Source organism: Ascaphus truei, chromosome 6 (genome assembly GCF_040206685.1).
Source record: "Ascaphus truei isolate aAscTru1 chromosome 6, aAscTru1.hap1, whole genome shotgun sequence".
NCBI lineage: Eukaryota > Metazoa > Chordata > Amphibia > Anura > Ascaphidae > Ascaphus > Ascaphus truei.
In genome coordinates this window covers 49,786,012-49,799,794 of record NC_134488.1, presented here as the reverse complement: position 1 = coordinate 49,799,794, position 13,783 = coordinate 49,786,012, and the positions used below count along the sequence as shown (strand labels likewise).

The 13,783-nt window shown below is 53.4% G+C and overlaps 1 protein-coding gene across 1 annotated transcript in view; it reads right to left on the bottom strand.

The window, feature by feature from the left end:
• The window catches only part of SIK3 (SIK family kinase 3), a 136,625-nt gene that overhangs the window by 79,024 nt on the left and 43,818 nt on the right, over window positions 1-13,783 (bottom strand). Inside the window, exons 5-6 of the mRNA XM_075606603.1 lie at window positions 8,485-8,609; window positions 6,924-7,047 (exon numbers count right to left, since the gene is read on the bottom strand). Coding sequence (XP_075462718.1) covers window positions 6,924-7,047; window positions 8,485-8,609 — 249 coding nt within the window. The remainder of the gene's footprint in view (window positions 1-6,923; window positions 7,048-8,484; window positions 8,610-13,783) is intronic.

Here is a 13,783-nt window from a genome sequence, read left to right as displayed (position 1 = left end):
TACCCCCTGTGCGTCCCAGAGAGAGAGGTGCCACACACAGGTCCCTGAGATACCCCCTGTGCGTCCCAGAGAGAGGGGCCACACACAGGTCCCTGAGATACCCTCTGTGCGTCCCAGAGAGAGGGGGGCCACACACAGGTCCCTGAGATACCCCCTGTGCGTCCCAGAGAGAGAGGTGCCACACACAGGTCCCTGAGATACCCCCTGTGCGTCCCAGAGAGAGGGGCCACACACAGGTCCCTGAGATACCCTCTGTGCGTCCCAGAGAGAGAGGGGCCACACACAGGTCCCTGAGATACCCTCTGTGCGTCCCAGAGAGAGGTGCCACACACAGGTCCCTGAGATACCCTCTGTGCGTCCCAGAGAGAGGTGCCACACACAGGTCCCTGAGATACCCTCTGTGCGTCCCAGAGAGAGAGGGGGCCACACACAGGTCCCTGAGATACCCTCTGTGCGTCCCAGAGAGAGGTGCCACACACAGGTCCCTGAGATACCACCTGTGCGTCCCAGAGAGAGAGGTGCCACACACAGGTCCCTGAGATACCCTCTGTGCGTCCCAGAGAGAGGTGCCACACACAGGTCCCTGAGATACCCCCCGTGCGTCCCAGAAAGAGAGGGGCCACACACAGGTCCCTGAGATACCCTCTGTGCGTCCCAGAGAGAGAGGTGCCACACACAGGTCCCTGAGATACCCTCTGTGCGTCCCAGAGAGAGGTGCCACACACAGGTCCCTGAGATACCACCTGTGCGTCCCAGAGAGAGAGGTGCCACACACAGGTCCCTGAGATACCCTCTGTGCGTCCCAGAGAGAGAGGTGCCACACACAGGTCCCTGAGATACCCTCTGTGCGTCCCAGAGAGAGGTGCCACACACAGGTCCCTGAGATACCACCTGTGCGTCCCAGAGAGAGAGGGGCCACACACAGGTCCCTGAGGTCGCATTTTGGGTCCAAGTATCAGATCCATACGTGTGCATGGTTAGGATGCACTTGTGAAACACTTTCTTCTTGTAACATTGTCGTTTATTCAAAATGCCTCAACCCCATCCTCATTCTCCTGTTGATATCATTGAAAAGGCTCCCACCCATTGGCAAATAACAATCAAGGTAGACATAGTCTTACACTTCGTTATTTTGCATTGATTTCGATCTTTGTTGAGGTGATACAATTTTTTTGGAACATCCCTTTGGTTTTGCTAACATTTATATGGAGGCCACATTCTGACTCGCTTCGGCGAGTTCTCCGGTTTTTTATTTTTTTTCCGTCTTATTTTTATGTATAAAATGTGTTACCAGGAAGTAATACATTGAGTAGTACCTCTCGTTTTCACGTATGTCCTGGGCACAAAGTTATGATGACAAATACATGGTTACATTAAGTGAGCAGGATTATACATTATACACAAGGCATTGTATGCATAGTTAGAGATGATATAAATGATAGGCTTATGTTACAGACCACAATAAAATGTGAGACAGCACTTAGACTGGTGGCGGCTGTGAGAGGCTCCGGTAACTGTTCCAGTGTGTTGGGGTGCACGGTAAGAAAAGGAGGAACGGCGGGATACTTTGTTGAACCTTGTGACCATGATTATGAACTTGTGGCAAAAATAACAATGTCCTCTGCAAATTGTAGGCAAATATTCACCGTAGATTTTGATTCCCTATTGTTCCCAATTCAATGTCTTTAAGAACTGAAGTGTTGCTGTGAAAAGCTCTGGTGACACGATGTCTCCCTGCCGCACTCCCTAAGGCGTGTTTTATAGTAGGTGCGGGCGCACCTGTGCGAACGCGCGTCCACATGACGCATACTTTGTGTGTACAGTGCATGCTGCCGGGAGCGACAGGTTTGCAGTGTGTGTTTGTGTATGTGTGTGTGAGTATTTATATGTATATTGTGTGTTATTAATTTATTATATAATTATTTTTTAAAAGACACGTGTAAAATAACAATAAATTATTTATTAACATTGTGCACACATACATACATACATACCGTTAGTGTCCAATTATTTCCGGACCTGACAATTTTCATAATTTTGCCACCACAATGGATTTGAAATGAAACAACCGAGATGTCCCAGGGAATAGACTTCCAGCTTTAATTCAAGGTGTTGAACAAAAAGAAAAGACTTTCAGCTTTAATTCAAGGTGTTGAACAAAAATATTGTATGAAACGTTTAGGAATTGTAACCATTTTCATACACAGTCCCCTTATTTCAGGGGCTCAAATGTAATTGGACAAATTAACACAATCATAATAAAATGTTCATTTTTAATACTTTGTCGAGAATCCTTTGCAGGCAATGACTGCTTGAAGTCTGGAACGCATGGACATCACCAAACGCTGGGTTTCCTCCTTTGTGATGCTTTGCCAGGTCTTTACTGCAGCTGTCTTCAGATGTTGTTTGTTCGTGGGTCTTTCTGCCTTAAGTTTTGTCTTCAGCAAGTGAAATGCATGCTCGATCGGGTTGAGATCAGGTGATTGACTCGGCCATTGCAGAATACTCCACTTCTTTGCCTTAAAAAACTCCTGGGTTGCTTTCGCAGTATGATTTGGGTCATTGTCCATCTGTAAAGTGAAGCGCCGTCCAATCAACTTCGTTGAACTTTGCTGAATCTGAGCAGACAATATATCCCTATACACTTCAGAATTCATCTGGCTGCTTCTGTCACATCATCAATAAACACTAGTGACCCAGTGCCATTGTAAGCCATGCATGCCCATGACATCACACTGCCTCCACCGTGTTTTACAGATGATGTGGTATGCTTCGGATCATGAGCCGTTTCCAAGCCGTCTCCATACTTTTTTCTTCCCATCATTCAGGTATAGGTTGATCTTAGTTTCATCTGTCCAAAGAATGCTGTTCCAGAACTGGGCTGGCTTTTTTTTAGATATTGTTTGGCAAAGTCTAATCTGGCCTTTCTATTCTTGAGGCTTATGAATGCTTTGCACCTTGTGGTGAACCCGCTTTATTTGCTCTCGTGAAGTCTTCTCTTTATGGCAGACTTGGATAATGATATGCCTACCTCCTGGAGAGTGTTCTTCACTTGGCTGGATGTTGTGAAGGGGTTTATCTTTACAATGGAAAGGATCTTACGATCATCCACCACTGTTGTCTTCCGTGGACGTCAAGGCCTTTTTGTGTTGCAGAGCTCACCAGTGCGTTCTTTTTTTCTCAAAATGTACCAAACTGTTGATTTGGCATCTCCAAATGTTCCTTCCATCTCTCTGATGGATTTTCTTTATTTTTGCAGCCTAAGGATGCCCTGTTTCACTTGCATTGAGAGCTCCTTTGACCGCATGTTGTTGGTTCACAGCAACAGCTTCCAAATGCGAATGTCACACCTGGAATCAACTCCAGACCTTTTACCTGCTTAATTGATGATGAAATAATGAAGGAATAGCCCACACCTGTCCATGAAAAAGCTTTTGAGTCAATTGTCCAATTACTTTTGGTCCCTTGAAAAAGAGAGGGCTACATATTAAAGAGATGTAATTCCTAAACCCTTCCTCCAATTTGGATGTGAATACCCTCAAATTAAAGCTGACAGGCTGTACTTTAAGCCCATATTCATTATTTAACTGTAACTTGAATTTATTTTGGTACACAGCCGAAATAACAAAACTTGTATCAGTGTCCAATAATTTCCGGACCTAACTGTACATACATACATACATAACAGTGGCAGTAGCGGCGCGAAAACGTACTTTTCTGAGTCGTCCCCGCTATCGCCCGGCTCCATGCTCCCTGCCATGCGCGCATGCGGCCCTAGCATACAATGGCTGGCTAACTATAACTGCCGCGCATGCCCCCACTATATTACGGGCCTTACTGATCCTGGTGACATGGCATCTCCCTGCCGCACTCCCTTATTGATCCTGGTGACATGGCATCTCCCTGCCGCTCTCCCTTACTGATCCTGGTGTCACCGTGTCTCCCTGTCACACTCCCTTACTGATCCTAGTGACACGGTGTCTCCCTGCCGCACTCCCTTATTGATCCTGGTGACATGGCATCTCCCTGCCGCTCTCCCTTACTGATCCTGGTGACACCGTGTCTCCCTGCCGCACTCCCTTGCTGATCCTGGTGACACGGTGTCTCCTGCCGCGCTCCCTTACTGAACCCGGTGACACAGTATCTCCTGCCGCACTCCCTTACTAATCCTGGTTACACCGTGTCCCCTGTCGCACTCCATCGCTGATCCTGGTGACATGGCGTCTCCCTGCCGCACTTCCTTGCTGATCCTGGTGACATGGCGTCTCCCTGCCGCTCTTCCTTACTGATCCTGGTGACACCGTGTCTCCCTGCCGCACTCCCTTACTGATCCTGGTGACACTGTGTCTCCCTGTCACACTCCCTTGCTGATCCTAGTGACACGGTGTCTCCCTGCCGCACTCCCTTGCTGATCCTGGTGACACGGTGTCTCCTGTCTCACTCCCTTACTGATCCTAGTGACACGGTGTCTCCCTGCCGCACTCCCTCACGGATCCTGGTGACACGGTGTCTCCCTGCCGCACTCCCTTGCTGATCCTCGTGACACGGTGTCTCCTTGTCGCACTCCCTTACCGATCCTGGTGACATTTTCTCCCTGCCGCACTCCCTTATTGATCCTGGTGACACGGTGTCTCCCTGCCGCACTCCCTTATTGATCCTGGTGACACGGTGTCTCCCTGTCAGACTCCCTTACTGAACCCGGTGACACGGTATCTCCTGCCGCACTCCCTTACTAATCCTGGTTACACCGTGTCCCCTGTCGCACTCCCTCGCTGATCAGGTGACATGGCGTCTCCCTGCCGCACTTCCTTGCTGATCCTGGTGACATGGCGTCTCACTGTCGCTCTCCCATACTGATCCTGGTGACACAGTGTCTCCCTGCCGCACTCCCTTACTGATCCTGGTGACACCGTTGTCATTGTAGAGGGGGTCTGACCCGGGATTAAAGGGATTACACCCCATTTGGCCACCCCCTTCTCTCACCTGGGAAGCAAGGGGTTAACTGGACTGTGGTCCAGTAATGTGTTTTTACCTTGCTTCAGCATCCTAATGTATATTCCCCTGTAAAAATGTATTGTTTCTGTTACAGTGTTTGCCCCAACACATACACTGGGATTGATGCGGGAGGCTTAAGGGGTTAATGAGCTGCAGTTTAGGAAAATACAAATATGTGTGGTGTCTTTTCAGAAATATCTGGGCTTCAACAGGCTTGATTGAAGTTGGGTGTGGAAAGTACAGAGGGGGTTTAGTGTACAGTATGTTAATACCTAATTGGCAGGCCAAGGGTATATTGCTGGTAGAGACAGCTAGGACCCAGGTCTGGGGCATTGGGTGTGAAATATAGCACCTGTGACAAATGTTCGCTACACACAGGCCCAGCTTCAAAGGATTTCTTGACAAGGGGCTATGGGGGCCAGGGGTGCGGTTACACAAGGAGATATCAGAATGAGTGACCTTATTAAATATAAGAATACCATGGGTTGTCCTCGACTGAATATGCTAAAAATTACATATGTGTAACCGGGGGACCGAGCCGCAAATAACGATTACAGACACATGATGTCTAGCAGGTCCTAGGAGACAGATATTAATATCTCTCTTAATTTTAGTATTACACGGTAATATTTGGTCTCATTGGGAGCGTCATGCATGCCGGAATGTATTAATATGTTTCGCGTGCCAGTAAGTACTACTGAACTGAAGTTATGAAGTTATTTAGATAGGAAAAGCAGTTTTTAAACGTCCTTGGGTGGGTGGAGTTGTCAACCTCACCACTGATTTATGAGAGAGGCTGGGTTTTGGTTGTGTTCAATGGGAAATAATTGTATCAGAACTAGGCTCAGCCTATGGCTATTGTCCTTCATGTCTTTCGTGTCTTAGTGATTTTGAAGATTGCTGTATGAACTGCTAGTCAAGATTTCTGACTATTTCATCATTCCATCTTAAGTAAGTGTCTATATTTTGTCTGTTATTTGTATAATCTCGTGTGTTCACCTTTTTCAAGGAATAAATTATATTTTATCATATCTCAGCCGTGTTCAGTTCAACCCAGGTATATTTTTGGTGTATTATTATAGCCTGTCACAAAGTTACCGTCATAACCGTGTCTCCCTGTCACACTCCCTTACCGATCCTGGTGACACGGTGTCTCCTTGTCGCACTCCCTTATTGATCCTGGTGCCACGGTGTCTCCCTGCCGCACTCCCTTGCTGATCCTGGTGACACGGTGTCTCCTTGTCGCACTCCCTTACCGATCCTGGTGACACGGTGTCTCCTTGTCGCACTCCCTTATTGATCCTGGTGCCACGGTGTCTCCCTGCCGCACTCCCTTGCTGATCCTGGTGACACGGGGTCTCCCTGCCGCACTCCCTTGCTGATCCTGGGGACACGGTGTCTCCCTGCCGCACTCCCTTGCTGATCCTGGGGACACGGTGTCTCCCTGCCACACTCCCTTGCTGAACCTTACCTTGCTTGTATCTTCATGTAATCTAATGGTTATGTGGGATTATATAAATATATATATATATAAAAATATATATATATATATATATATATATATATATATATATATATATATATATATATATATAAAATCAAAAAATAAATAGATGATACCGTTCTGTGGCTAACGAAATGCTTTTATTTGTGCGAGCTTTCGAGATACACTGATCTCTTCTTCCGGCGGTGTTACAATGTATCGCCGGAAGAAGAGATCAGTGTATCTCGCACAAATAAAAGCATTTCGTTAGCCACAGAACGGTATCATCTATTTATTTTTTGATTATTGAAGCTCGGCTAACACGGTACTGATACCTCTACATGTGTATATATATATATATATATATATATATGTGTGTGTGTATGTATGTATACACACACACACACACACACACACGTATATTTAGCATAAAGTTCTGCGTTACCTGTTGACATGAAGAAGGGAATTCGGAACTTGCCGCTCAGGACCCGGGCCCGCAGGTTCTGTAAGGTGCTGCCATCAAAGGGCAGGGCCCCGCAGACCAGCACGTACAGCACCACTCCCAGGCTCTGCCAAGGAAGAGAACTGTGAGCCGGGGCGTCTGCCACGCTGGGCAGCAGGGAGCCCCTGCAAGTGCAATTCTGCGAGGACCTAGTGCGCTGGGATCCGGACTCCAAACTCGCAGCACAGACAGACACACACACAGACAGACACACACACACACACACACACACAGACAGACACACACACAGACAGACAGACACACAGACAGACTGACACACACACAGACTGACACACACACAGACAGACACACACACAGACAGACACACAGACAGACACACAGACAGACACACAGACAGACACACAGACACACAGACAGACACACAGACAGACACACAGACAGACTCACAGACACACACACACACACAGACACACACACAGACACACACACAGACACACACACAGACACACACACAGACAGACACACAGACACACACACAGACAGACACACACACAGACAGACACACACACAGACACACACACACACAGACACACACACAGACAGACACACACACAGACAGACACACACACAGACAGACACACAGACAGACACACAGACAGACACACAGACAGACAGACAGACACACACACAGACAGACACACAGACAGACACACACACAGACACACACACAGACAGACACACACACACACAGACACACACACAGACAGACACACACACAGACAGACACACACACAGACAGACACACACACAGACACACACACAGACACACACACAGACACACACACAGACACACACACAGACAGACACACACACAGACAGACACACACAGACAGACACACAGACACACACACAGACAGACACACACACAGACAGACACACAGACAGACACACAGACAGACACACACACACAGACAGACACACACACAGACACACACACAGACACACACACAGACACACACACAGACACACACACAGACAGACACACACACACACAGACAGACACACACAGACAGACACACACACAGACACACACACAGACAGACACACACACAGACAGACACACACACAGACAGACACACACACAGACAGACACACACACAGACAGACACACACACAGACAGACACACACACACACACACACACAGACACACACACAGACAGACACACAGACAGACACACAGACAGACACACACACACACAGACACACACACAGACACACACACACAGACACACACACACAGACACACACAGACACACACACACACAGACAGACACACACACAGACAGACACACACACAGACAGACACACACACAGACAGACACACACACAGACAGACACACACAGACAGACACACACAGACACACACACAGACAGACACACAGACACACAGACACACACACACACACAGACACACACACACACACACGGTGCGTATGATATTATTATATAAGGTAAAAGACGGGGTGCCCGCTCTGCACTCACCCAGATATCCACCTTGGGCCCGTCATACTCCTTCCCTTCGAAAAGCTCGGGGGCCGCATACGGGGGGCTCCCACACCAGGTCTTCAGCAGCTGCCCCGGTGTGAAGCGATTACTGAAGCCAAAATCTGAAAGCAAAGGGATAAACATGCAGTGCAACTGATCAACATGTGTTTGCTTACATACAGTGCTAACGTGATCTCCACTGCGCGGTCACGGAGAGAGAGCGCGCGGTCACGGAGAGAGAGAGCGCGCGGTCACGGAGAGAGAGAGCGCGCGGTCACGGAGAGAGAGAGCGTGCGGTCACGGAGAGAGAGAGAGCGCGCGGTCACGGAGAGAGAGCGCGCGGTCACGGAGAGAGAGCGCGCGGTCACGGAGAGAGAGCGCGCGGTCACGGAGAGAGAGCGCGCGCGGTCACGGAGAGAGAGAGAGCGCGGTCACGGAGAGAGAGCGCGGTCACGGAGAGAGAGCGCGGTCACGGAGAGAGAGAGCGCGCGCGGTCACGGAGAGAGAGAGCGCGCGGTCATGGAGAGAGAGAGCGCGCGGTCACGGATAGAGAGCGCGCGGTCACGGAGAGAGAGAGCGCGCGGTCACGGAGAGAGAGCGAGCGCGGTCACGGAGAGAGAGCGCGGTCACGGAGAGAGAGAGCGCGCGCGGTCACGGAGAGAGAGAGAGCGCGGTCACGGAGAGAGAGAGCGCGGTCACGGAGAGAGAGAGCGCGGTCACGGAGAGAGAGAGCGCGCGCGGTCACGGAGAGAGAGAGCGCGCGGTCACGGAGAGAGAGAGCGCGCGGTCACGGATAGAGAGCGCGCGGTCACGGAGAGAGAGAGCGCGCGGTCACGGAGAGAGAGTGCGGACACGGAGAGAGAGAGCGCGGACACGGAGAGAGATAGAGAGCACGGACACGGAGAGAGAGAGAGAGCACGGACACGGAGAGAGAGAGAGAGCGCGGACACGGAGAGAGAGAGAGCGCGGACACAGAGAGAGAGAGAGCGCGGACACAGAGAGAGATAGAGCGCAGACACAGAGAGAGAGAGCGCGGACACGGAGAGAGAGAGAGAGCGGACACGGAGAGAGAGAGAGAGCGCGGACACGGGGGGAGAGAGAGAGAGCGCGGACACGAGGAGAGAGAGAGAGAGCGGACACGGAGAGAGAGAGAGCGCGGACACGGAGAGAGAGAGAGCGCGGACACGGAGAGAGAGAGAGCGCGGACACGGAGAGAGAGAGAGGACACGGAGAGAGAGAGAGAGCGCGGACACGGGGGGAGAGAGAGAGAGCGCGCGGACACGGGGAGAGAGAGAGCGGACACGGAGAGAGAGAGCGCGGACACGGAGAGAGAGAGAGCGCGGACACAGAGAGAGAGAGAGCGCGGACACAGAGAGAGAGAGAGCGCGGACACAGAGAGAGAGAGAGCGCGGACACAGAGAGAGAGAGAGCGCGGACACAGAGAGAGAGAGAGCGCGGACACAGAGAGAGAGCGCGGACACAGAGAGAGAGCGCGGACACAGAAAGAGAGCGCGGACACAGAGAGAGAGCGCGGACACAGAGAGAGAGCGCGGACACAGAGAGAGAGCGCGGACACAGAGAGAGAGAGCCCGGACACAGAGAGAGAGAGAGCGCGGAAACAGAGAGAGATCATTGACACAGAGAGAGAGAGAGAAAGAGCGCGGACACAGAGAGAGAGAGAGAAAGAGAGCGCGGACACGGAGAGAGAGAAAGAGAGCGCGGACACGGAGAGAGAGAGAGAGAGCGCGGACACGGAGAGAGAGAAAGAGAGCGTGGACACGGAGAGAGAGAGAGCGCTCGGACACGGAGAGAGAGAGCGCAGACACAGAGAGAGAGAGCGCGGACAGAGAGAGAGAGAGAAAGACAGCGCGGACAGAGAGAGAGAGAGAGCGCGGACACAGAGAGAGAGAGAGAGCGCGGACACAGAGAGAGAGAGAGAGCGGACACAGAGAGAGAGAGAGTGCGGACACAGAGAGAGAGAGCGGACACAGAGAGAGAGCGCGGACACAGAGAGAGAGAGAGCGCGGACACAGAGAGAAAGAGAGCGCGGACACAGAGAGAGAGAGAGCGCGGACACAGAGAGAGAGAGAGCGCGGACACAGAGAGAGAGAGAGCGCGGACACAGAGAGAGAGAAAGCGCGGACACAGAGAGAGAGAGAGCGCGGACACAGAGAGAGAGAGAGCGCGGACACAGAGAGAGAGAGAGCGCTGACACAGAGAGAGAGAGAGCGCGGACACAGAGAGAGAGAGAGAGAGAGAGCGCGGACACAGAGAGAGAGAGAGCGGACACGGAGATAGAGAGAGGGAGTGCGGACACGGAGATAGAGAGAGAGAGCGCGGACACGAGGATAGAGAGAGAGTGGACAGAGAGAGCGGAGAGGGGAGAGAGAGAGAGGAGAGAGAGAGAGAGAGAGAGAGGAGAGAGAGAGAGAGAGAGAGAGAGAGGAGAGAGAGAGAGAGAGAGAGAGAGAGAGAGAGAGAGAGAGGAGAGAGTGCGGACAGAGAGAGAGAGTGTGGACAGAGAGAGAGAGAGCGGACAGAGAGAGAGCGGACAGAGAGAGAGAGAGAGCGGACAGAGAGAGAGAGAGAGCAGACAGAGAGAGAGAGCGGACAGAGAGAGAGAGCGGACAGAGAGAGAGAGCGGACAGAGAGAGAGAGAGGACAGATAGAGAGAGAGAGGAGAGAGAGAGAGAGCGGAGAGAGAGCGGAGAGAGAGAGAGCGCGGACACGGAGAGAGCGCGCGGACACAGAGAGAGCGCGGACACAGAGAGAGAGAGCGCGGACACAGAGAGAGAGAGCGCGGACACAGAGAGAGAGAGCGCGGACACAGAGAGAGAGAACGCGGACACAGAGAGAGAGAGCGCGGACACAGAGAGAGATAGCGCGGACACAGAGAGAGAGAGCGCGGACACGGAGCTAGAGAGAGAGAGCGCGGACACGGGGATAGAGAGAGAGCGGACAGAGAGAGCGGAGAGGGAGGGAGAGAGAGAGAGGACAGAGAGAGAGAGAGAGAGAGAGAGGACAGAGAGAGAGAGAGAGAGAGAGAGAGAGGACAGAGAGAGAGAGAGAGAGAGAGAGAGGACAGAGAGAGAGAGAGGACACAGAGAGAGAGCGCGGACACAGAGAGAGAGAGAGCACGGACACAGAGAGAGAGAGAGCGCGGACACAGAGAGAGAGAGCGCGGACACAGAGAGAGAGAGCGCGGACACAGAGAGAGAGAGCGCGGACACAGAGAGAGACAGCGCGGACACAGAGAGAGAGAGCGCGGACACAGAGAGAGACAGCGCGGACACAGAGAGAGACAGCGCGGACACAGAGAGAGACAGCGCGGACACAGAGAGAGACAGCGCGGACACAGAGAGAGACAGCGCGGACACAGAGAGAGACAGCGCGGACACAGAGAGAGAGCGCTCGGACACAGAGAGAGAGAGAGCGCGGACACAGAGAGAGAGAGCGCGGACACAGAGAGAGAGAGCGCGGACACAGAGAGAGACAGCGCGGACACAGAGAGAGACAGCGCGGACACAGAGAGAGAGAGCGCGAACACAGAGAGAGAGAGCGCGAACACAGAGAGAGAGAGCGCAGACACAGAGAGAGAGCGCGCGGACACAGAGAGAGAGCGCGCGGACACAGAGAGAGAGCGCGCGGACACAGAGAGAGAGCGCGCGGACACAGAGAGAGAGCGCGCGGACACAGAGAGAGAGCGCGCGGACACAGAGAGAGAGAGCGCGGACACAGAGAGAGAGAGCGCGGACACAGAGAGAGAGAGCGCGGACACAGAGAGAGAGAGAGAGCGCGGACACAGAGAGAGAGAGAGAGAGCGGACACACAGAGAGAGAGTGCGGACACAGAGAGAGAGCGCGGACACAGAGAGAGCGCAGACACAAAGAGAGAGAGCGCGGACACAAAGAGAGAGAGCGCGGACACAGAGAGAGAGAGCGCGGACACAGAGAGAGAGAGCGGACAGAGAGAGAGAGAGCGGACAGAGAGAGAGAGAGAGAGCGGACAGAGAGAGAGAGAGAAAGAGGACAGAGAGAGAGAGAGCGGACAGAGAGAGAGAGAAAGCGGACAGAGAGCGAGAGAGAGGGAGAGAGAGGACAGAGAGAGAGAGAGAGGACAGAGAGAGAGGACAGAGAGAGAGAGAGGACAGAGAGAGAGAGCGGAGAGAGCGGAGAGAGAGCGGAGAGAGAGCGGAGAGAGAGCGGAGAGAGAGCGGAGAGAGAGCGGAGAGAGAGCGGAGAGAGAGCGGAGAGAGAGAGAGAGCGGACAGAGTGAGAGAGAGAGAGAGCGGACAGAGAAAGAGAGAGAGCGGACAGAGTGGGACAGAGAGAGAGAGAGAGAGAGAGGACAGAGAGAGAGCGGACGGAGAGAGGGCGGACACGGAGAGAGGGCGGACACGGAGAGAGGGCGGACACGGAGAGAGGGCGGACACGGAGAGAGGGCGGACACGGAGAGAGGGCGGACACGGAGAGAGCGCGGACACGGAGAGAGCGCGGACACGGAGAGAGCGCGGACACGGAGAGAGCGCGGACACGGAGAGAGCGCGGACACGGAGAGAGCGCGGACACGGAGAGAGCGCGGACACGGAGAGAGCGCGGACACGGAGAGAGCGCGGACACGGAGAGAGAGAGGGTGCGGACACAGAGAGGGCGGACACGGAGAGAGCGCGGACACGGAGAGAGAGAGGGCGCAGAGAGAGAGAGGGCGCGGACACGGAGAGAGCTCGGACACGGAGAGAGCGCGGACACGGAGAGAGCGCGGACACGGAGAGAGCGCGGACACGGAGAGAGCGCGGACACGGAGAGAGCGCGGACACGGAGAGAGCGCGGACACGGAGAGAGCGCGGACACGGAGAGAGCGCGGACACGGAGAGAGCGCGGACACGGAGAGAGCGCGGACACGGAGAGAGCGCGGACACGGAGAGAGCGCGGACACGGAGAGAGCGCGGACACGGAGAGAGCGCGGACACGGAGAGAGCTCGGACACGGAGAGAGCTCGGACACGGAGAGAGCGCGGACACGGAGAGAGCGCGGACACGGAGAGAGCGCGGACACGGAGAGAGCGCGGACACGGAGAGAGCGCGGACACAGAGAGAGCGCGGACACAGAGAGAGCGCGGACACAGAGAGAGCGCGGACACAGAGAGAGCGCGGCCAGTCCAGTAGGTCAGTCTCACCTGCGGCCAGCCCGGTAGCTCAGTGCAGCCTGCGGCCAGCCCGGTAGGTCAGTCTCACCTGCGGCCAGCCCAGTAGGTCAGTCTCACCTGCGGCCAGCCCGGTAGGTCAGTCTCACCTGCG